Source organism: Mastomys coucha, unplaced genomic scaffold (assembly GCF_008632895.1).
Source record: "Mastomys coucha isolate ucsf_1 unplaced genomic scaffold, UCSF_Mcou_1 pScaffold5, whole genome shotgun sequence".
In the NCBI taxonomy this organism is placed as follows: domain Eukaryota; kingdom Metazoa; phylum Chordata; class Mammalia; order Rodentia; family Muridae; genus Mastomys; species Mastomys coucha.
In genome coordinates this window covers 13,006,469-13,030,832 of record NW_022196911.1, presented here as the reverse complement: position 1 = coordinate 13,030,832, position 24,364 = coordinate 13,006,469, and the positions used below count along the sequence as shown (strand labels likewise).

Below are 24,364 nucleotides of genomic sequence, written 5' to 3'. Positions count from 1 at the left end.
CTCATTTTCTTATCTCCCACATGGATCTAACAAATTCTTTGTACCATTGTTCAGAAGACAGGTTTGGCTTCTAGGGAACAAGAAACAATAAAACCTATACATCAGCCTTTTGTTTGGTTGAATGTATGGGTTTTTGAGACAGGGTTTTTTTGTGTAGCCCTGACTGTGCTAGAACTCACTTTGTAGACCAGGTTAGCCTTGAACTCAAGAGATCTGCCTGCCTCTGCCTCCTGAGTGTTGGTACTAAAGACATATGCCACCACCTCTAGTTCAGTCTTTATTTTGTTTTTAAGATTTATTTATGACCTATTTATTTATATAGTCTAAATTAATATGATATATAATAATAAATAATTTATTATGCTATTTGCATGTATGCCTGCATAACAAAAGAGGGTATCAGATCCCTTTATAGATGGTTGGGAGTCACCAAGTGGGTACTGGGAATCAAACTCAGGACCTCTGGAAGAACATCCAGTGTTCTTAACTTATGATTCATCGCTCAAGCCCTCAGTCCTTGTTTTTAATAGTTACATTTTATTCTATATAATTAAAATTTTCAGGCAATATACACTTCAAGGGTCTCTATTCTACATAAGATCTTATTCAGCCTTAAGAATGACAGAGGGACTGGAGAGATGGGCTCAGCAGTTGAGAGCACTGGCTGTTTTTCCAGAGGATTCAGTTTCCCAGCACCCACATAGCAGCTCACAACTTTCCCTAATTCCAGTTCTAGGGAATCTGATGCCTTCTTCTGGTATCTTTGGGCAGTGCATGAATATGGTACACACACACACACACAGGCAGGTAAAACATCCATACAAATAAACTTTTTTAAAAAAATGACAGAAGAGGTCACACACATATCAAGTCAGAACACTAAGAGGTTAAGTCTCAGGCAAAACTGGGTTACTAAATCGCTTTCTCTCTGTAACACATTCTAGGATTGTTGTTTATTCTTGTTATTATAATTAACACCCTATCATTTGTACAAATAAATGGGTTTCATTGTGACATTAACATTCATGTATATGTCACCAGTGTCTTTGAACTGCCATTAATTATTTCAAGTATGTACTAACTCCTTCAAATCGGGGTTTCAACCATATTGTGAGTACTGGCAATTTCATGTATATTGCAAAACAGACTTTTCATAACTACTGTTATCAGATTTTTTTAAATATAGAAGTCACTATAATTCAAAAGGAAAACGTACAGACAAATTAAAAACGATTTTATTGGACATCAACGACGATTTTATTGTACATTATTGTCTTTGTGATCTTTCAAAGGGCAAAGGGACAGGGTTTTTGTACTTTTCGTTTATTCAGGTCCAACTTCCTGAGAATGCTGGAGCAGTTTCATCAGTACAAGATTTCCTTCTCTATAATTCCTGTAATGACTGCTTTTCGAGAGGCAGTATGATAGACAACCCTTTTTTTCTTGATCCAATTTTAAATTAAGGAGGAAGCTGTTAGTGAAGTAGTTAAAATAAAGGCCATTTCATTACCATCTCTCCAACCCAAAACAATCGGGGTAGGACCTATCACTCAGTGCCTGGTCAGTCATGCAACTGGACACTGTTTCTCTGCACCAGGCCGGACAGAGAGCTCTAACACTGCGTCCCTCCCTGCTGGCAGGGTGAACGCCTCTTAAGGGTAAGAAAAGCAACTCTCCAGACCCCTGCAGGTACCAGTGGGCGCGCCGGAAGTGACGTAACCAGGCCCGCCCCAGCAGATCAAGAGCTAGATGGTGCGCATGCTCGAAGAAAACGGAAGTCCGGATTTCCGGCTGGCGCGTGAAGGTGCGGATTCCTGGCTTCCGGGTGGGCGTGGGGGGTGGACGAGCTAGTGGCTCGCGACACGGCCAGAAGACAGGGTTATGGAGAAGCTACGGCGCGTCCTGAGCGGCCAGGACGACGAGGAGCAAGGCCTGACGGCGCAGGTAACGTCCTCGACCGCGGCGACAGTGGGAAGGGGGCCGCGAACCGCTGTCGGGGAGTCGGTCCCGGATCTCCGGGTCTGTCCGCTCCCAGCTGCTTTGCCATGGCCTTTCTCTGGGCGCTCCCCTCCTGCACCCAAGTTCCGCAGCGAGCAGGCTTCGGGGCCAGGCTGCCTATGGCTAGCTCATGCATTCCAGGTCTCAAGACTGGAGAGCACAGACGTGAAGCTACACCGTGCCAAAGGTTGCCTGTGAAATCAGCCCTCCTCAGTAGTGCATGTCTTTCTTATTAACAGAGCCCTGGTTGTTTGTCACAGACCCAGACATGAAACTTGATAAAGACTTACTTCCTCCAGGAAGAATTTAAAATAGGCAAACAGGAACTGCTTTGTGTTTTGCATGCTAGCACATTTTGGTGTGCCTTGGCACAGACATGGACTTGAGTTTGTATTACATGAAGATGTTTTGTTTTTTTCATTTTTTCGTTTCTGACTTCTTTGTTGGCAGGGCTGAGGAAGCCTGTGTTAAGACTAGTGAAATCTATTTTGTGTTTTGTTTGTTCTTTTTGGTTTTGTTCTCAGACAAGGTCTCACAGTGTAGCCCTAACTAGCCTGGAACTACAAAGGTCCTGCCTTTGCATCCTGAGAACTGAAGTCTGTATTGTAACTGCAATACAAAAGCCTATATATAGTAACATCAGAAATGGCAGTATATATGGCTTATCCAAGGAGCTTGATAGTAACAAGTGTTTCATGCTCCACACTTTGTTCTAGATCTGTGCAGTAGCTATGACCACATGTAGCTACTTAAAATTTAAACAGATTAAAATTTAGAATTTATTTCCTTAGTGGTGCGTGCCTTTTTTCTTTCCTTTTTTCTTTTTCTTTCTTTCTTTCTTTCTTTCTTTTTCTTTTTTTTTTTTTTTTTTTTTTTTTTTTTTTTTTTTTTGAGACAGGGTTTCTCTATGTAACCCTGGCTGTCCTGGAACTCACTCTGTAGACCAGGCTGGCCTCAAACTCAGAAATCTGCCTCCCAAGTGCTGGGATTAAAGGCATGCGCCACCCCTGCCCAGTGGTACATGCCATTTTTTAAGTGTTCAGTAGCATGTGGCTACTGTTCAGACATTGTGCCTAAGGAGTGAATCCACTGCCAGAGTGATGTCAGGCAGTGCTCTTGTAAATCCTGGGGACAAAGAAGTGATCTTGTTCCTTGAAGCTGTTTCTGGAGGAGAAAAAATTGTGTAGAGAAGAGTTCAAATCAAAGGCGAACCGTGCTGGTGGTGACAGACTGTTAAGTGGTTATCCAATAGATGATCTTCAGGTCCTCACATTGTTGTCCCTGTCGATATAATTAACAGTGACTGGTAGAGGCCTCCAGTGTACGAAATTTATATCTCAAACAAGAGTACAGTTACGGTGTTAGTGAAAAGTGCTGTGGACAGGTAAAGTGGGTTGGGAAGTTTAGGATTGCCATAGTGCATAGGATGGTCAGCCTCTCAGGTAGGAAAGCTCATAAAGAGCTTCCCACTAGGAGAGAGTGGCAGATGTGGCCTCAGTGTGTTCTGGGCCAGTGACTGGAACAGAGGGAAAGAGGAACACAGGTAGGAGACAAAGGCAGGCAAGAGGTGGAAGATTCTGCATCCCATTGCATCTCCTAGGCTGTGGAGAGGGTTTCAATTTCCTATGAGTGATTTATACTGTATTAACCACTTTCCCATCGCTGAGCACAGTACCTGGCAGAAACGACTCAGAGAGGGAAGGTATGTTGTGGTTCCCAGTTTCAGAGCTTTACATTATGATGAGGAAGGTATGGTTGACAGTTCAGTTCTTGGATAAATATATGAGAGGGGATTCACTTCACAGCTCCAGGAAGGAGAGAAGTCAACTCTAATGAGTGTCTTCTGTCAAGTAGGCCTTAGCATCTCAAGTTTTCAGAATGTCTCAAAGTAGGGCTACTTCTGAGAAGAGGGGTTGAGAGCCTGAGCCTGTTCATGGGGAAACCTCAGCTATGTTGACCCAGTACTCCAATTTCCTTACATTTTTTTTTAAGATTTATTTTTACTTCATATGTATAGATATTTTGCTCTCCAAGAATGAAAGGTATGACAATGATGAGGGACAGGGGTACATTGTCATGGTGGCCTTGAAAGTAGTAGGTGTCTAGGGAGGAGCATGAGCATAGAGGGAAGTGTGCCTAGCCCACTGCATGTCCTGCAGGATGTGTGGAAGATCGCATGCCCCTGGGGAGGGTATACCACAAGATGAGAGATGCTTAGAGGAGGTGAGGACCAAAAAGTTTGTGTCGAGTTTAGGGTGTTATGCGATTGTAGGTGCCCAGGCTTATCAGGGCAGCAGGGTGTCCTGAGTGGTGATTTCTTGTACTGCAGGATGGAATAGGTCCTCTAAGTAGATGGTTACCCAGGTGCAGGGTCAGACACAGGTGTCTGGGCACCCTGGAATTTGAGCTACACCATCACCATCATGCTGCTGCTGAGAAGCTTGAGGCCCAGGGATGATTAGAAGCTAGGGTTTTGGGCCCTCCTGCGGAGGTGTCTAGGACATTTTCCTAGAGGGAAAGGCCTGAAGCAGGCCTCAGAGAAGCCCATCCTGCTCCCCCACCACTGTGCTTCTAGAGTTAAACCCAGGCTAGCCTCTCAGACCTGCATGCACCTGGCTCCTCCTCCCCCTGCCAGGACTCAGCTAGGCTTCAGGTGTCTCAGCTTCCTTGCCTGAGTCCTTTCTTATCTGTACAACTTGGCAGTCTTTTAGCAAAGTCATTCTTTCTGGAATGCTCCAACCTGGCTCTTCTAGTGGAGTCAGCATTGAACGTCTTCAGAGAGACTGGGCCTGTTCCTAGTTACCCTCCTGTTTGCTCTGGCCAATGTTCTCGCCATTGACTGCCCTTCCCCATTTGCATGTAAGATCTGTCTGTCCTGTGACCTGTCATTGAAGCCTAACAAGTTTCTGCCTTAACCGAGTATTCATAAACTTTGACCAGAACACAAAGACTGGGTAGCTTGGAAACCACAGAAGTTTATTTTTTACTATTCTAGAGCCTGACAGTTCCAAGTTCATGGTCACAGCGGAATCTGTGTCTCCCAAGGGCTACTTTCTGGTCCCTGGATGTACCATTCTGTTTCAGTGGAAGGGGTGTGGGAATTCCTTGGGAAAGGAAACTAATCCCACTCCCAAAGGTTCTGTTGCCATGTCCTGCATGTCCTGGAGGCTCTGTGTTCTAGCACCAGTTGCTGAAAGGATAGGATTTGGGGGAGCACCCATGTGCATATTATAGCCCAGCGTGGCAGATAACTAGTCCATGTTAACAAAGGAAACTGCCATGCTCCACCTTCAAGTTCGCCACATGGAAGATGCTAATAAAAGCCCCTGTTATATAAGCCAAGCAGGGTCTTTCTCAGAAGACTGAATATGACCTGCCAAGGTACTGTGAAACATTTAGTTATTGTGTTGGTTTGTATATGCCCAGCTCAGGGAGTGGCACTATTAGAAGGTGTGGCCTTGTTGGAGCAGGTGTGTCACTGTGGGTGTGGGCTATAAGACCCTCACCCTAGCTGCCTGGAAGCCAGTATTCTGCTAGCAGCCTTCAGATGAAGCTGTAGAACTCTCAGCTCCTCCTGCACCATGTCTGCCTGGATGCTGTGTGTTCTTGCCTTGATGCCTCTGAACCTGTAAGCCAGCCTCAATGAAATGTTGTCCTTATGAGTTGCCTTGGTCATAGTGTCTGTTCACAGCAGTAAAACCCTAACTAAGACAGTTACTTTTTTTTTTTGGTTGTATAACTCCAAAAATTCATATGTTCTCTGAGTTGGGTCTTCTATATAGTATTGAGCTGTCCAGTGGCTGGGGACTCTACATAGCTGCAGGATTAGGACAATCACAGAAAAACATCAAGCAGTTAAGGTTAGAGAATCAAGCCTCTCAGGCCCATCTTCAGGCCTAGGGTACACTGTGTGTGAAAATGGAAGGTCACAGCCAGTGAGGAGCTGCAGGTGAGGACCACAGCTCCCTTCAGAGCCTATGGTGCTCCAGGCTCATGTGGAATGGCAGCTTCCCAGGAGGCTATGTCATTGCTCATGGTCAGGCCCAAACAGTCACATCCAGTGCTGCATTCTGAGTGCTCCCCAAATTCATATGCTAAGGCCTAACTCCCAGCATGACAGTCTTAAGGTGTCCTTAAAAGATACCCCAGGGAGACCATTTGCCCCTTCTGTCATGTGCAGAGGCAGCAGACACCATGCCTGCTGACACTTGACCTTAGACTCACAGTCTCCAGAGTCAGGAAGAGGAAGAAGAGGGTGTTGGGGGTGGTGGTGATGGTGTTTTGTTACAGCATCTGGCATACTAGTTTGTTTGGTTTTTAGACAAGGTGTCAATGTGGCTGGCTTGGAACTCACTAGGTAGACAAGGGTGGTCTTGAATTCATGAGATCCTCCTGCCTCTGCCTCCCAAGTGCTAGGATTAAAGACATGCACCACCGTGCCTGACCAGCATGTAGTGTTTGTTTGTAACCAGGAGCTGAGCCCTCATCTAGCTCTTAGAAGCACACAGTTGCTCTCAGTATCCAGAGTGGCTGGGAGCCGGCTGTGGAGGTTGAACGGAGACTTTTTTGTTTCAAGAAGTTTCTGCGGCAGGCCTAAGGGGTGGGGCCCTAAAGCAGGTAGGCAAATGTGTACCTCCCTGGCACAGGTAGGAAGAGTCTTTTCCTGGGAGCCAGAGCAGAGGTCTGGGTGCACTTGTAAGTGGATGTCTTAGGTACTTTTCTGTTGCTGTGATAAGACATCATGACCAAGGCAGCTTACAGAAGAGTTTATTTGAGGCTTATAGTTTGAGAGTGTGAGTCCATGACCATCATGGTAGGCAGCATGATACCAGGTAGGTGAACATGGCTCTGGAGCAGTAGTGGAGAGCTCACATCTTGAGACACAACATGAGGCAGAGAGCTAACTGGGAATGGCATGGACCTTCAAAACCTCAAAGTTCATCTTCACCCCCCACCCCCACCCCAGTGACACACCTCTTTTAGCAAAGCCATACACTTTAATCCTGCCCCAACAGTTCCACCAACTGGGGACCAAGCACTCACTATAAGTGAGTGGATGGGGGCTGCTGTCACTCAAACTGCCAAGGGAGCTATGAGCTCCCACTGTTGCCTTCAGTTCTCTCTGCTGTCAGTAGGTGGAGTTGACTGCTCAGAGGGGAGCATTGAAGCAGAACTAGGAGGCTTGAGGTAGCTTTAGTAAGAAAACAGGTTGGGAGTGGGGAGATTGAAAACAGGCTTGACCAATTGTACTCAACATTACTTGCCACTGAAATGAGGAAAAGCTGAGGTCCTGATAAGGGGTCTGTGAGGCAGGCGAGGTAGCAGCTCCTAGGACATTGCTTATTTTCTAAGACTAATTTCTTTTTGTGTTTATGACTGTTTTGTCTACATGTATGTATGTGCATCATAGGCATAGCTGGTGCCCACTGAGGCCAGAAAATGGCATTGGATACCCTGGAACTTGAATTGGGGATGGTTGTGACTACCATATGAGTACTGGGAGTTGAACACAGGTCTAATGTATCTGAAAGTGCTCTTAGCACCTGAACCCCAGCCCCAAGACTGGGGTTTTTGAACAAGGATTTCAGAGACAGAAGGAAGAAGGCGGCTCTGGCAATAGGTCAGTGGGTGGGATGAAAGAGAAAAGCCACTGGAGATGGATTGAAGAACAGAAAGAATGGGCTGTTCATGTTGAATATGGAGAACAGGCAAGATCTACCATGTGGGTAAGATTGGCCTTGTGACCAGGAATCCTGAAGGAGAGGACAAAGAAAGCTGGTCAAGAGCAACTGGGCGACAAAATGGCTCTTCACCTCATGAATCCCAGGAGGAGAGGGGGCAAGGAAGTGCTGCTCAGAATAGCCCCAAGGAGCAGGGCCTTCAGCTTCTGCTGATGGTTGTCTTTTTACATGCCAGCCATTTGGGGAGAGAAATAGAGGGGAATGCAGAAATGACGGCTTTTGCTAAATTGATAGCCACAGCAAGTGTTCTGGAGGACTGGCCTCTGGCCTCTGTGGCTGTAACTCTCCCTGGCTCTGCAAGTGATGTGGCCCTGGGCCTTAACCCATCATCAGGTACAGGTGCAAAGCTGGGGTCACTGGGTGGTGTCCATTCCTTCTCCTCACTGCCTGTATGGCTGAAGAGTTAGCATCAGTGGTTCATCTTTCAGTCCAGATTCCTTGCTGTGTCTTCTCAGGCCTCCTGGTCAAAGGCTTTACTGTCTCATGTGATGGCAAGAAGTCCTGAAGATGAAAAGTGGAAATTGTATGCATGTGTATATACATGTATGACAGAGCATGGTGTTCTGATGTGTGTGACAGCAGGTTATTTGTTAAGTGATGTACATATTTGGGGTGTTTTATTCTGTCATTAAAATACAGATACTGTATAAATCCCTGGTAAGAAGGGGCTTTGGGTATCCATAGCCCATTTACCCAATTTACAACCACATTCCCACCTATAGTTAGGCTGTAGTGGGTGGCATTGCTGAAATCAGGATGTCTAACTTAAAGCGCAAAGACACTAGGATATGTTCAATGTGGTGTGTTCCCCTGACGGAGCACTTACTTTTCTCTGCCTTTCATGCTGCGGAAGGATTCCCAGATGATCTGCCGAGGTAAGGAGTGGAGACCAAGGGGATTGCAAGCAGATGCCCACAAATTCCTATTAGGATTTCACCACTGAAAATGTTCTGAGCTGCTGTTCTTTTTTTTTTTTTTAAGTGTATATGGTAGTGCCCATTAGAATTTAAATTTTGCGATAGAAATTCTTGTTAATTTCTAGTTCTAGCTTTGAACTTGCCGTATAGTTGAGGCTGGCTTTGAATTCCTGATCCTCCTGCCTCTACTTCCCAAGTACTGGGATTACAGATGTGCACTACCATGCCTGGCTAAATTTCTAGTTTCTTCAAGGGCCCCAGAAGCCAGCTTGCTCCTTAGGCTGTAGATCCATTGCAAAGTGGTTCATCAAGGACCCAGGCTCACCTCTGGGTGAAGCATACCCTTGCTTGGTGCCTTCCATTTCCCTCTCCAGTTCCCCCTGCTTCCTTAAAGGTTTCCACTGAGATCATCCTTGCCTCACTCTCAGGCCTGGTGAAAGTTGAGAGGTGTGGGCTGAGCCTGTGTGCAGGCCCAACCTCTGCAGTTTCTAACATGCAGCCCACCTGGCTTTATCCCAGTTTAAAGATGGGATAGGACAGACAGCCAGAGATATGCAGAGAATCCCTGTCTCAAAAGACAAAGAAGAAGCTTGCTTAATGTAGTAAAGAGTCAGATTTATACATGCTGACCTAACTTTCTTAACTGTCCCTCTTTTCTAAGGTCCTGGATGCCTCATCCCTGAGTTTCAACACCAGGTTGAAGTGGTTTGTCATATGCTTTGTTGCTGGCATTTTCTTTTCAATCCTTGTGAGTTAAGGCATTATCTTTTTTAATAGTCTTATATTGTTCTAAACAATTTAATTTAGAACCAACAGAAATAGCCTGCTTTATCTAAATGTTAGATTATTTTGATGGAACACAGTGACCTTAAATAAGTATGTAGGGATTGATTAAAAATAAACAGAAAATAATGTTATGGTAATTTGGAGAAAATGTTAAAATTGTATTTGGAACACCAGTTTTTCTTGAAAACTAGACAATCAATGATTTAGATGTGTTTTAGTGAGCCTGTTTCAACTTGGCATTCAAATGAATATTAAGTTTCAGACAAGTGTAGAGACAGTTCTGCTAGAGCGCATTTGTATACACTGATACAAGAGACTGTATTACCACAGTTATATTTAAGCATTATTGTATAGTACTTAGTATCAACCACTGTAGTAGAACTTTCTAATTCTGGGCTCCAAAGATCATATTGTTATCTAACTAACTATAAATTCTACTTTAGGGAACTGGGTTGCTGTGGCTTCCCAATGGCATGAAACTCTTTGCAGTATTTTACACCCTTGGAAACCTTGCTGCATTGGCCAGGTATGTGTATACTTTGGCTTCTTAAAATGCCTTGCTTGCTCTTGGTTCCAGATTTTCTTCCTAGTAAGTCTTTGTAAGTAGCATGTTCTGTTGATTGTTTATAATGCCAATTCTGCAGCAAAATTTATGTTCACTCTGTAACACTGCTATTGTATGAATGAGTTCCAGGGATACTGAGTGGCCAGCAGTGCATTTGGGGACCCCGAGGCTAGGTCCCTGCCTGGGGTCTGCTCCAAAGCTCAACTGTGTAGTTGCTACCCTTCAGTCCTGGCTCTTGTGGAGTGAAGGTTTTGTGAGGAAAGCTCACACAGGAAGCTAGGAACAGATTTGACAGTGTTGGTGCAGTGTAGAGAACTGAAGCTAGTGAACAGCAGGGACTGGAGCTGCCAGGTGTCTTCTGAGAGAGAGCATTGCCGTGGGGATGAGTTGAGCATCCAGGCTACTTGTGATGCTTTAACAACACGTTTCTGCAGGCTGGGAGTCCAAGAGACTACAATAGAAAGACCCTGTCTCAAAGGAACAGCAACAAACTAAGTTTAGGGGAGAAGTTCCCGCTACAGAAGGGTGAAGTGTTTAAGGCCAATGTAGGCTTTGTCCCAAATAGCAACAAGGACAGCATCCACAGGCGAGCAAAGCAAGAAATAAAACAGCTTTATTTTATAGCAATTTTATTTCTGCATAGCCAGACAAATTACTAGAGCCATCTTTTACTTTGTTTCAAATAGTACATGCTTTTTAATGGGACCTGTGAAGCAACTAAAGAAAATGTTTGAAACAACAAGATTGCTTGCAACAATTATTATGCTTGTAAGTAAATAATGTTAATTTTATAAACTTATTAGTGTCTTTTCTTCATTATTGCTGTGTGTGTGTGTGTGTGTGTGAGAGAGAGAGAGAGAGAGAGAGAGAGAGAGAGAGCGCATGAGAAATAACAGCATTGTCTAATGTGATTGCTCTGAGTTGAGTCCCTTCATGTAACAGACTCTGATTCTGGCTTTCACTCTGGCTGTCACTTTGTGCTCTGAATTTCTGTGGCTGTCACTCAGTGCTTGTTATTGAGTCACGCTGTTTGCAGGAACATGTTGAACGTGAGTTAAGTTGCTGCACACACAGATTCTGCCTCACTGTAATGGTGAAGACAACCGCTGCCTCAGTGCAGATGGAGCAGTGCACAGGTGCCCTCTCCAGTTAGACAGACCCCCAAGCAAACCCTGGCCCTGAGCTGACGAGGGTCAGGCTGGGGTTGCATCAGGCCTTCCTAGCTTAGACTCCCACTTCTGTTCTCCCTAGCCTGTCCAGGTGACATGGGTGTGCAGCAGGCTCATTCGGTCTCCTGTGTGAAGCATTGTCCTGCACTATAAAGTAAACATGATGGAGCATGCTGGTGCTATTGGCGCCGCCATTGGCAGGCACTGTCTGTTGGCAATGTCATGAGCATCAACAAGACACAGGAGTAGCCTCTTGCTTCTCTAAACTTTACTGTCCAGTCTTCCCCTTTACTTGACCTGCACATTATTTAGGGCTGGGACAGCGGGTATTAACTTCTGTAGGCTTTAAGGTGGCAGCAGAGTCCATTGTCCTATTTATTTATTTATTTATTTATTTATTTATTCTGTTGCATGTCATCCAAGCGGATGAATACAGAAGTTTGTGCATTTTTGTTGGGCCCTTGAAGAACCTCAGGTTTCTCATGAACTCTTTCCTTCCCTGTAGTTGTGCCTGGTATTTACCCTGTGTGCTGCTCTGTGGGTAAGTTACATCAGCCATGCTGGCTATCTGCTCACTGTCCCACTCCACCATTGTCCTAGAACAGATCAGAGGCCAGTTTCGTGAAGCCCTCAGGAGAGTCAGTGTCCCTGAACAGATGTAAGGTTGTTGTTAAGCATAGGTCCCTGTGAGCACACTCATGCTGAGACTGGTTGCTGCTCTGATAGCATCCTAAACTGGGCCTGTGTCTTCTGCTTTGCCTGCTGCAGACTCTCTGTGTGCTTTGGGGGAAGCCACAGTGTGAAAAGCTCCCAGAGAAGGTAGGTCCAGACAACAAGCAGATCAACAGATAAGAAAAAGATTCTCCATCAGGACCACATGTAGTGGTGATATCTTTAATCAGCATCCTAGAGGCTGAGACAGACAGCTCTTTTGAGTTTGAGGTCAGCCTGCTCTACATAGTAACTTACAGGTCAGCTAAGGGATCCATGTATGTGTGTGGTTGTGCCATAGTGCACATATGGAAGTCAGAGCATAACTTGCAAGAGCCAGTTCTCTTCTTCCACAATGTGGGTGCCGGGTTGTCAGGCTTGCCAAACAATTGCTTTTACCTACTAATCCATCTTGTCTCCTCTTCTCCTTTAAGGACAGGGGCTAGGCGTGTAGCTCACTGGTAGAAAGCATTTGTCAAGCTGGAGACAAGTCCTGGTTTTGATCCTCAGCACCTGCCCACCTTATTCCCCTCAATGATTAGGAATTCTCAAGTCAGTTATCTTAGAGCATTGTAGGAACTTTATATTATCCCAGAAGACTGCAGTAGTATAATTGGCCTTTTAAAAAACAAACAAACAAAAGCAAAAAATAAACCAAACTTTCTGGGTGATGGTCGAGGCAAGGGACCCTTGTGAGTTTGATGCCAAAGTGAGTTCCAGGACAGCCAGGCCTACACAGAGAAACCCTGTCTCAAAAAAAGAAGCAAAACCAAAAACCTCAAGAAGCCAGGCATGAAAGTGCATGCTATAATCCCAGTACGTGGGAGGGTGAGGTGGAAGGATTGCTGTAGGTTCAAAGCCAGTCTGGGCTGTGTAGCAAAACATCTCCAAAGAACAAAATCTTGAGGAGGGTAAGTAAGTAACTCTGTGGAGTTTTCCAGGGTTTAAATGCTGATTCTAGGAAAGGATACATCAAGCTGTAACCTTGAAGAGTTCTATTTCCAGCCTTTGCATAACTGTAACAGTCACTTATGCTGTGTATTTTATAGTATTTAAGATAATAGGGGTGACATTGGAAAGGAAATCTACTTTCATGGGCAGTATTTAAAGTTTTAAAATAGATAGGGATAAAAACAAATAAACAGGATATCTGTTTTAAAGCAAAGAATTGAACCTGATTTATAATGCTACTTTTTAAAACCCTGAATGTGTTGTTTGTTGCTAGTGGCGGAAGAAGGGGCTGGCCTTACTCTTCTGCATATTGCAGTTCTTGTCAATGACCTGGTAAGTCTCTTCTTAAATCATTTATAGAATGGAAACTGTCTAGGATGTTAGAAGCATCGTTTAGATTCTAGAGAGCCCAGAAAAGGGATAGAGGCCTGCCTATACTTGTGATCCAGACTCCTGCACAGTCAGATGGAGTGAGGCCCATTCTGAACAGTGCCTCCCTGGTACTTCTAGAGAGAACTGTGGTATCAGGGTGCACTGGCTATGGGGGCAGGCTACTGTGGGAAGAGAACTGATCAGAAATGTAGACAAAGCCACCTGAATTCTCATCGGAGGAAGCTCACAGGGTGCGCACCACAGGTGTAGGTGCCCCAGGCATTCCACTGGTTGTTACTGTGGGCCTTCTTTCCGGTGCCACATCCTCCTCATAGCCCCATCTGACTCTCTCTGCTTCCACTCACCTGACTGGAAAGCCCCAGCCAGCCACTCCTCACCCTGTTCCCTGTCAGACTACAGAGCAAGTTTTCCTTGCCTTTCTCAATTTTGTTGTTTTGCGTCTTTCCCATTGCCTGTCATCCAGCTGGGCTCAGCTCCTCTTCTGGCTGTTTCTACCTTTCCACTGACAGATACTACATCAGTGTATTTCAGACTCACCATGTAAGGTTGCTTGACTCTTTCATTGGAATGTGGATAATTTAGGCTAAATCACATAGGCTGCTCTCTTACATTTTGCTTTCCTTTGATGTGTTCCCATTGGCTTTTCTCTAGAAACTTGTCACCATACTTAGTAATGTTAGCTTTTGCTGGAAAGATAAGAGGGTAGTTCTGCCAAAGACCTCAGCATCAGCATCAGAGTTGCTGAAGTTTACTGAGCACATTGTCAGTTGTGTATGTAGCTCAGTGACAGGAACTGGGGTCCATCCCCAGCACAGCAAAGTCTACAAGCTGCTTATGACTCGGAGCTGTAGGTCCGGAAAGGTGGAGTCTCTCACAAGTTCCTAGTCAATGCTATTGCCCAAGGTGGAGTCACAATAGAGAACCACTGGCCTATGTTCTGCTGCTCAGGTGGCTACAGTAGATGTGTCCAGTGGGAATGGGGGGCTTGGCATAGAGAAAGTGTCAACAGCTTTAACTCTGTCTTGCAGGTACAGTCTGTCCTACATCCCGTATGCAAGGTGAGCTCTGAATTCCATTGTACTCCTGATCATGAGTTTAAATAATTTCCACATTAAGCTATTTATGGCTGGGCATGGTAGCACAACTTTGTGAGTTCAAGGCTTATCTGGTCTACACAATAAGCACCAGGCCAGTCAGACTTACATAATGAGACAACTACAAAATTTACAGGAGGCTTTTTAGTTAACTTTGTTGACTTTATTGATTTAAGAAAGTTATTTTTAAGAATGACTAAAAGCTGAATAGGACAGGTCATCTCCAGTTCAGCCTGTTTTCTGCAAGCTGTGGGATTCTGTTCTTTCTGTGGCTGACTAAAACTCCATTGGTGGGGGGCTGGAGAGATGGCTCAGGAGTGCTTGCTGCTCTTCTGGAGGATCAAACCACCCATGTCCAGGTATTGGCATCATATAGACTCACAGACCTGTTACCAAGGCAGCAGCCACCATATTCCCAGAATCCATTGTGCTCACCTCCCACCTTTACCTGCGGTCACCATGTCAACACACACACACACACACACACACACACACACACACACACACATATGGGGAGTGCTCCTCCCTCACTCTCCCTCTCCCCCTCTTCTCTTTCCACCACTACCCCGTCTTTCTCCCCCAATTAAACCTCTTACACATGTAACTGTTTGGGCCTAGTGTGGTGTGTCCTGACTCAAGCCGCCATTCAAACACATCATCAGGTGGCTCATCCATTTGCATTTCTAGGCCCAGCTCCTGGGGGATCTGTTTGCCTTATCTAGACTCTGCAGGCAGGCACCACATTCATGGCAGACGGACAGGCATATACAACATACACAAAAATAAAATTAATGTTTAAAAAAACCAACCCATTTTCTTCGTCCATAGCTTGGCTGTTGTGACCATTACGTGGGTATGCAAGTTAAAAAAACCCACAAAAACATTAATTTTTTTTTTGGTTTTTCGAGACAGGGTTTCTCTGTATAACCCTGGCTGTCCTGGAACTCACTCTGTAGACCAGGCTGGCCTTGAACTCAGAAATCTGCCTGCCTCTGTCTCCCAAGTACTAAGATTAAAGGCGTGCACCACCACTGGCTCGGCATTAATTCTTATAAAAACTTAATTCCCAGATTATTTTGTTATTGAGAGTCATTTCTTTTATTAAAATCCAGGTTATGTGCTAGTAAAAATTCTTGTGACAAATACCATTTCAAAAATTAGCAAGAATACTTCAAAAGCACTTGCAGGTGTTCTGAGTGAATCTCAGCAAAGCCATGGTTCCTTGGAAACCGTGCTGCAGAGTCAGCCTTGGAAGTTGCTAGTGTCTGGTGGGACTCTGCTGCTTCATGGCCCCTTCTCCTTCCCTCCCTCAGGGATGCAGTGCTCAAGTGCTGCTCCTCACTCTTGAGTTGAAAGTGCATCTGCCCGGGAGGAGTGCTTGGGAACAGTACTGATGCTGTGCCTGCCCCAGTGGTCACTCTGTAAAGGGCAGCAGCCTCAGCCCATGCCATGGACCGCTGAACCTCACTGCCGGCGTAGCCCTCCGTTCCCTGCCTGCTAACCTCTGCTTCCAAAGACATCATAATCATTGCACTTGTAAATAATTTTTACTGTTTTTGGTCTTTACAAACAGCTTTTGAAATGTGAATATTTAAGGTATAAACCTGTGTTGTAAGATGTATCCAGCTTATTTGGCTTTTTAAATGCTCTACAACTTTAAAATGATTTTTTTAACTTTAAAAATGTGAAACTTTATATACTTTAAGCTTAAAATTACTTATTATGTGTAATAAAAAGTAATATATGTATCTTTACAGTTTTGAAATAAACCACTCTTGGAAATGGAACATTTTCTGGATCAACTGTATAATACATTAAGTAGCTTAGCTCAAAGAGACCCAGCTCCAGCTCTGTGTCAGGTGTGAGAACCTTACACCTTACCTGCCTATGTGACAGGATAGGCTGTGAGAACTACAGGGGACTAAAAACCAGCTCTTAGAAGTCAAGGGCCAGACATGAACACCTTTTAATCCCAGCTCTTGGGAGACCAGCCAGAGGTACATAGTAAGGCTCCACATGGGTGCTAGGAATAAACTTGGGTTTTCTCAACCAAATAAACAACCCACTTACCCCAAAAAATGATCCAGGGAGGGATGTGCAGGGGCTGCTGGTCAGAAGGTGGCCCCAGAGGTGGCAAGGACAGCATACTGCTTTCAACCCAGGATAGAAATCAGGCAGGAGGAGAAGGAGAGGAAGTTTTAGCCATCACAGAGAGGAGAGTTGGCTTTGGGGCAACAGGATATGAGGAAGCAGTGACTTGCTGTCTCCTGCAGGTCTCCCACAGGCTGACAGTGGCCCAGTGGCAGCAGGAGTACACTTGTCAGGACAGAATGTGTGGGCTCATCATGCAGGTGCAAATGAGGGGAGGCATCCTCGGTGGTGTACTGGAAGAATCGCTTTTGTCTCTGCCCGGTGAGTGGCACAGAAAGCATGTAATGGCCACAAGTCTGTAGGAAGGTGGAGAAGGTGCTGGCTTTGTGGGAAGTTCACACTGCTCAGTGTGTCAAAGTACAGAAGTGGTGAGAGGCGACAGGCAACTAGGGGCACACTTGGAGCTGGAGAGATGACTCTGCTTGCTTTTCTCTAGAGAACCAGTTTAATTCCTAGCACCTACAGGGTAGCTCACAACCATCTTTTAATTTCAGTTTTACGGGATCTGAGCTCCCTCCTGGCCTCCAGAGGCACCACAAGCACATGGTGACATACATGTAAACAAAGCACTCATACACAAAAATAAATCTTTAAAATAAACCTGCAGACTGAGGGTTACACCTGCCCAACCTGGAGCATCTTTGGAGCTGTGCGCCGCCTTGGTGCCAGGTAAGAACAAAGGCACCCCCTGCCCAATAGAGGCTCTGGGTACCGTGAGGAAGCGTGGGATGTGCAGAGGTTCCATCCTGCAGCAGGTGTGTGCAGATAGTAACGCTGAAGGAGGTCTTAGACAATTCCCATACAATGGTAGTGAAGGAAAGAGCTTGCATTTCAGGCTTGGGGAAGAACAGTCACATGCCATGCTCCCTATAGGTGCCTGGCTCCTCTAAAGTGCCTATCCTGTCTAGTTGGCCAGATTCTGGTGGGCCACCCAGACATGCTTCCTGCGGTGCCACTGCCCCTAGACTGCTTGAAACTGGGGTAGGGGGCAGGCTAAAGTCTCTGTTGGTGGGGACCCTCACAACACACCTGCCATGGCAAAAGGACCTGGATGTAATCACTTTACTCATTCTGAAAATATCTTACGGTTTCAGTAATTACTGTACTATTGTGTTTGAAGTCTGGAAAACAAGTTAATTTAAGATGAGATGATGAAGAACCCGGACAGAGCCAAGTATGTCTATTTGGGCTTGCTGACTTGACGGTTTTTTCTGTCAACTAAGGATAGTGAGTTCAGTGAGTATGTGGGTTGGTGTGATAAAACGTCATGACTGAGGTAGTTTCTAAACAAAAGCATATGTTTCCAGAAGGTTCCGGAAAGCTGGGTTGTAGAGCCAGAGCGTGGCAGCAGAAACCAGCTGAGAGTTCACATCTCAGACTATACACAGGCCAGGGAGCTGACAGGGTAATGATGTGAGTCTTCTGAAACCTCAGAGTTCCCAACATCCTCCAACAAGGTCACACCCCCAAATCCTCCTCACACAGCCATTAGCTGGGACCAGCTACTCAGATATATGGGGGGACATTTTCAGTCAGACCACCACATGTGGGGAACTTTGTTAGCCCTTTGTTTTGTGATGCGTGTGCATGCGTGTGGATTCCTGTGTGTGTGGATTCCTGTGTGTGTGTGTGTGTGTGTGTGCTGTGTAACAAGGTTTGGTGTCTCCTTCAGTCACTCTCCACATTGTATGAAATTCTAAGTAAATTATGACTATTTATAAAATTATGTAAAAATGTGTACTGGTCAACTAATCACTTCAATATACTAGGCATCTCCCTTTTTAAAAAATAAACTACTTTAAATTGTTTTTGCATGTATTTACTTTTGTATGTGTTTGCCTGTGTCCTGCAGCAGTGCATACATAGAGCTCAGTGAACAACTTACAAGAACCTGTTCTTTTCTTCCATTGTGTGGCTTCCGGGGATCAAACTCAGGTCATCAGCAGTGTTTTTTATCCTCTGAACCATGTTGCCAGGTCCTGCATCTCCTCTTTGAAAGTCTTTTGATCACCTTCACTTAGGGTGACCTCCCTGTTCCAACTGTCACCTGTTAAAACACTCCCACCAAATAGAATGTGTAACAGATTCCATAACAGTCAGTTTTGTGACTGAGTCAGGGGTAGGTGCCCACCCCATGCCTCCTCTCAGGTGCCTTGCTCTTCCTAACTTCTTGCAAGAGGCAGAGGGAAAGGGACAGACAGACAAGAGGCAAAGGGACAAGAAGACAAGTGCCACTGATGTGTAGACACTGCTCCCAGATTCAGAAGTGAGCAAGCTCCTGCTAAGGCAGCTCACATGAGGTACTGGAATGCTGTCCCCTGAGGTCATACCTGGACCCAGGCTTCCTGCTTCCATTCCTTCTGACTCTCAGGGGACAGGAATGCTTGCAGGCTCCTGGGCTACACAGCAAGCTGCTAAGGTGACATGGAACATTCCAGTACCTAGCTGGGACCTAGCTGTCAGCCTGGGAATGGTTCACTTGTTAAAAGTCCTCTGGGCTTTTAACAGGCCAGTCTCTTATCACTTGGAGGTGGGGTTCACGTATATGGGTTCCTCAACCAACAGACTCTTTCTTGTCTTTGGTGTAATAGTCCCATCTGGCTCTGGACTTGCACGTGGTGCTGAATCTTGTCCTGCCTCTCTCTGCATTTAGAGCCTCTGGAAGTGCCACCCCCTTCCCAGTAGAATGGACAAGGTAGTAGAAGCGCTCAACACAGACCTACATCAGTATATGTCACCTCTTAAAGTTACGAGACTGCCTACCACCCCCACCTCTCACCTTCAACCCAACCACACCATTAGTTCTGAACACCCAAAGTCTTAGGATGCAATCTGAACACAGACATGAAGCCGTGGATCCCAGACATCACACATTTCCACTGGCACACAGGACATCTGGGCATCCAGCACTTTGCTGCTTTTCCTCCAAAGATGACCTCTCCCGCTGTACCTGCAGAAATGGCTCCTGACTCCTTCCCCCTAATATTCAGTCTGTACCGTGCTTACATCTCCATCCCCACAAACTACCTAGAAACTAGAACCCCAACTAAAACCACACAAGTGTGCTTCAGTGTCTTGGGAGCTAAGCTGCCCATGTTCTAGTGGCCTGAGCTCAATGCAGAGGCTACTGTCCCGGGTCCCCTTGCGGGGACAGAAGTCTCCCGTGAGTGGGAGAGCTCTGGAAGCTCGCTAGCTGCCTTTGCCTAGAGGGCGGGTGATGGAGATGCCTGTGGTAGTTGTGGGGCCTATGCCAACTTCTTGGCTGCTCTGAAGAAAAAAGCTTCCGCCACCCAAGTTTCCTTGGCTCCCCTGGGCTGTGAGTGTCCAGTTGCTGCTGGAAAGGGACAAACAGAAGCGGAGGGGGTGGGGCGAGTGTTGGCACGAGACACAGAGCTTTGCCCACTTTCTCATGTGCTCACTCTGGGCCAGAGCTATTGATTGGACACAGGGAGCAGTTTTTTTGTTTTTGTTTTTTTAAAAGTCTAGCTGTTTGTTGCTCCCTTTCAGTGAAACAGGAAATCCCTTTGACCTCCAGGTGCATTGTCTAATAACTGTTGGATGGCCGGCTTATTGATCTTTCAGTGTTGTGGTCATGTTTCCATGTATAAACAGCCAGCTTCCCTTGTCTGTACAACACATCGCGTTGCAGGAAGTCACTTGATAAAACTGAACATGTCATATATTTCCTATGTTGCTATTGTATAACAAAATGCCTTCCCTATTCATAAATAACAAATGGCTTTAATGTGTAAACAACTCCCAAGGAGTGGCATCAACAATACCAGGGAAACCTAGGTAGCGCCTAAACGCCCCGCTGCTTTCCCTGCTATTCCAGTTTGGCTCCAAATCTCTCGCCCCAGTCATCTGAAAGGATTCTATGTCTAACGTGCAGGGCTCCACCAGTGACTTGGTGCCACCAGTTCCCTTGAGACCTAGCTTCCTGCTTCTGATGGACTAATCCTTCACTTCTCAAGCTATGGAAGAACAGGAGAGGAGAGCCTTGGGGCACTGGGTACAAGCTCCGGCCCCTGCGAATGTCGGGCACTTTGTCTCCAGCGTTCAGCAGTCTGCAATAGCAGCAGCTCTTAGCAGCCCAGGACTTGGCAAGCCCTTGCTAGCGCGCGCTCCTCCTCCTGCCTCCCGGCCCAGCTAGGCGCGTCTCGGAGGTGCGATCCGAGCGACATCCAGACTCGCCAGCAGTGGGGCGGCTGCTGGCGGTGCCCGAAAGATCCAGCTCGGAGCACACGGAGGGAGCTCCCCGGGTTGCCGAGGCGAGGGAGGGGCGAGAGGCGCCTTCGCTTGAAAGGACTGGGAGGGAGCGAGCGGGAGATGCTGCGGCTGCTCGCAGGTGGGTGTGCGGGGAGCGCGCGGCGATCAGCAACAGATGGGGAGGCGCTGGGGGTCGCCAGGCCAGTGGGGCGGCTCCGTGCCCCGTGACTGAGACCCGCCCCACCCGCCCCTCTCCTTCCAGGACACTGATGCTCCGCTTGCTCCGCAGAGCCATGTCATTCCAGCCTATGCCGCCACCGCCGCCGCCACCACCACCGCCCCCCCGAACTCCGGGGGGCCCAGCCGCGCGCCAGCTATCCCGGAGACCCTGTGCGCCGCCCGCGCCTTCGCCGCCCGCCGCCGCCGCCGCCGGCGAGAAGAAGAGGAGGCCGCCCGAGATGCTGCTCTCCAGCTCCTGGCCCTCCGCCACCCTGAAGAGGCCCCCGGTACGGCGCGGCCCCGGCCTGGGTCCAGGCACCCCACAGCCGCCTACCTCCGCACGCGTCCCGCCCCAGCCCTCTCTGAGCCGTGGGGGGACCTCGAGCACGTGCCCCGCGCCCCGGCGGGTCGCCTGCAGCCACATCCCAGCGGCATCCACTGCCTCGGGGACCTCTACAGGGGCGGGGGCTGGGCCCGACGACGCCACGCGCTTCTCCTTGAGCCTCACCCCAGAAGCCATCCTGGTCATCCAGAGGCGCCACCTGGAGAAGCAGTTGCTGGCGCGACCCCGCAGGCCCTTCCCCACACCCTCGGCTGACCCGCGGCGCCCACTGGTACCCTGTCCCCGGACCAGGTCTTCGACCCTGCGGAGGGGCGGTGCCACCAGTGCCCCCGACGCGCCTCTGGCTGTGGCTGTCAGCAGCCGCCCTCCCCGTGCCTCGCTGCTACCAGGAGGTCTGCAGGCCACTATGCCCAGCCCGCGCCCCTCCAGCCTGCGCCCAGTGCTTAAGGTGTCGCTGCTCAATGAAAAGCACAAGTACGATGATGAGGAGTACGAGGAGGAGGTGGAGGTGGTGGACGAGGGCCTCGTGCGCAAGTGCACCGAGTGGCTGCGTGGGGTGGAGTCCGCGGCAGCTGCGAGGGGCCGCACAGAGCATCTGGACTCGCTGCCGCACCTGAGCACACTGTGAGGCTAGGTGGGCCTGTGGGACCCAACCTGGCTTGAGGCCCACGGCCGCCTCCTGCGCTCCTTGCACACTTGGGCTCTTGTGAACCAGGTAGGCCAGCAAGGGACAGGACTATTGCCTGGAACCTATCCCCAGGCGTGCTTACTCATGAGTGACCCACAGCCTTTTCTAACGCCCACCACCCACCATCCTGTGCAATTAGGTCAGCGTGGGACACAGCAGACTCGCCTGACTCCAGCAGCTGTCCCCTGCTCCTCCTGCTCCTCTCCCCCACCCCCACCCCTGTGGGGAGGATGGACCTGTGAAATGCCTTCTAACCTTCCATCCTAACTAAGGATTGGACCCAGAGGTCTTCTGCCCCAGGTGGTATTCCACTTCCTGGGGACTCTGCAAGCCTGTGGCCACCGAGGGTGGGGTGGTCTTCTACTGCAGAGCTAGGACATGGTGCTATGTATATGATTTGTTTCCTTACAAGCCAGAAAGATGTTGGGTACTGGAAACTGGTTAACTAAACTTGTAACCCAGCAGCCCAGGAACAGTGCTGTGTTGCCACTGGGTGATCCTGGAGGACTTGTGCTCTGCCTGCCAGCTGAGTACTCAGCCATCCCAGACACTTACAACACACACACACACACACACACACATACACACACACACACACACACACACACACCACTCCCCTGTCGATGCATAGGCACACCCATGCCACTAGCAGTCATATGTGCATGCATGCATACATACACAGCCACACACATGCTCACATAACACGTACGCTGACTCTCACATACTTGTGGTAGTCACAGCCACACACAGGTGTCTCCAAGGGCACAGCTAGACTTGTTCTCAAGAGCTGGATCAAGGTGGGGACAGGAGTCAGGGTTGTTGTCTGCTAGGAATGCAGTTTTTATTTGAGGGCACAGCGATGTCTCCCTCACAGCGCAGAGAAGGGTGTCGTCGTAGGTGGGTGAAAGCAAGGCAGGGCAAGTCTGTGCAGCAGAGCAGTTTGAGGCGGAAGCAGGGGTAGCTGAGGGCCGGGGCGGGTGTCTCTCATCACTGTGAAGTCCAGTGACAAGGGGGTTCTGTAAGCTGTAAATAGTGACTTTCTAAATGCTATTTATTATTTGAATGAAGGGTAAAACTCCTATCTCTTAGTAGCCAAGCCCTTCCCACTAATTGGAGGATGATTCTTTTGTATTTCCTCTGTGCCTGAGTGGATTTAACCCCCCAAGGATGAGAAGGAAGTATTTGTTCTAATCAGATAAAGCTGCCTGTAGAAACATAATGCATTACCTCAATTTTTTTTTTTACTTATCTTATGCAAGTCAATAACCAGTTTAATGTTTGTCTTGTTAGACTTTAATGTGTCAATTCTCTATTGTATTTTAAATCAAAGCCTTACATTTTTAAAAAACCAATTATATATTTTTTTCCTTGTAGAGATCTTTGCGCTCTCCCTCCCCCCACTCCTCGTCTCCGTCTCTCCTCTCTTTCCTTCTTGGCACAAGCTTTGCAAACCAAGAGGCCTTACAGAGGGAGCTGTATCAAACACCAGATAAGCTTTTAAAAAATAAGCTACTTACTGATTTTAAATGGTTAATGCCAAAGGGGCAAAGTTAGCACCACTGGTGGGGGGAGGGGTGGATGGGCTGTTCCTCTAGGCAAGTCAGGTGGAAAGGACATGTGACCTTTGCCCTCAAGCCTGGTACAGCACGGCTTCACCCCAAGGGCACTCAGCACAAATGCCAGTACTTCACGTGCTGGGCTTCCTGCCCTCAGCCCTAAGACCACTGGAAAAAGTTCCTAAAGGAGTGGCCTCTAGGGAGATCTTCCTCCCCCTTTGTCCATCATGTAGGTCTGCACACCCCTCTGTCCATCCCTGTCTGCCCGATTTGATTTTCCTTCCTCACTGCCTCCTCCAGGCAGCCCTCTCCCTTTCTAACTGGCCTCGCTCAGTGCGTTCTCCCTGGTTGGTGACTCAGAGGGGCCCGCGTGCCTGGCTCTTCAGAGATGGAGGCATGTTTGTGTTAGACAGCCGATGACTCTGTAAGGAAAGGAAGGCCTACGCGTAACTTGTGAGATCTCTTCCTTGTTGCCGACATTCTGAGGACGTTTTCTAGTCACTGTGCTACAATTTCTTAGTGTTTAAATAAAAAAGAGCGATTGGATGTCGTGTGCTGCTTCTTGGAGAAGATAGCAGATAACCGTCCAGAAAGGAACCTTCAAACAATTGTAAGACCCCTGAGCTGATTCTTCTACTGCCTGCCCTCTTTAGGTGTGGGGAGCTCTGGGCTCACCAAAAATCACTACTAGAGACTGTCTGTATTTCTAAGAATTTAAAAAACAAATGCCTTCTAAGCATGCTACTGAATAATAACGAACTTGGGAGAGATTGCAAATTGCCCATGAGAGCTTTATCTCAAATGTACCCCTAACTCTTCATTCCAAATACAACTCACTCCACAGAATGAGAAAAGCGCGTATTGTAGACATGT

The 24,364-nt window shown here is 47.5% G+C and overlaps 2 protein-coding genes across 6 annotated transcripts; both read left to right on the top strand.

Annotated features, from left to right (window-relative positions):
• Positions 1 to 1,751: 1,751 nt before the first annotated feature.
• On the top strand, positions 1,752 to 16,112 carry Sft2d1 (SFT2 domain containing 1). 2 transcript variants are annotated; one of them, XM_031352343.1, is made up of 9 exons: positions 1,752 to 1,944; positions 8,593 to 8,614; positions 9,318 to 9,404; positions 9,886 to 9,968; positions 10,694 to 10,775; positions 11,682 to 11,717; positions 13,113 to 13,171; positions 14,260 to 14,289; positions 15,639 to 16,109. In XM_031352343.1, exons 4-9 carry the CDS (start codon positions 9,916 to 9,918, stop codon positions 15,676 to 15,678), a joined length of 300 nt encoding a protein of 99 aa, XP_031208203.1. In that variant the 5' UTR covers positions 1,752 to 1,944; positions 8,593 to 8,614; positions 9,318 to 9,404; positions 9,886 to 9,915; the 3' UTR covers positions 15,679 to 16,109. The 2 variants fall into 2 exon arrangements, with proteins under 2 accessions (XP_031208203.1, XP_031208202.1); XM_031352342.1 differs by lacking the exon at positions 8,593 to 8,614 and having other exon boundaries at positions 1,761 to 1,944; positions 15,639 to 16,112.
• Positions 16,113 to 18,607: 2,495 nt separating this feature from the next.
• On the top strand, positions 18,608 to 24,037 carry Prr18 (proline rich 18). 4 transcript variants are annotated; one of them, XM_031352337.1, is made up of 2 exons: positions 18,608 to 18,624; positions 20,369 to 24,037. In XM_031352337.1, the coding sequence occupies exon 2, from the start codon at positions 20,955 to 20,957 to the stop codon at positions 21,873 to 21,875; it is 921 nt and encodes a 306-aa protein (XP_031208197.1). In that variant the 5' UTR covers positions 18,608 to 18,624; positions 20,369 to 20,954; the 3' UTR covers positions 21,876 to 24,037. The 4 variants fall into 4 exon arrangements, with proteins under 4 accessions (XP_031208197.1, XP_031208199.1, XP_031208200.1 ...); XM_031352339.1 differs by lacking the exon at positions 18,608 to 18,624 and having other exon boundaries at positions 20,247 to 20,642; positions 20,948 to 24,037; XM_031352340.1 differs by lacking the exon at positions 18,608 to 18,624 and having other exon boundaries at positions 20,247 to 20,824; positions 20,975 to 24,037.
• The last annotated feature ends 327 nt before the right edge of the window (positions 24,038 to 24,364 follow it).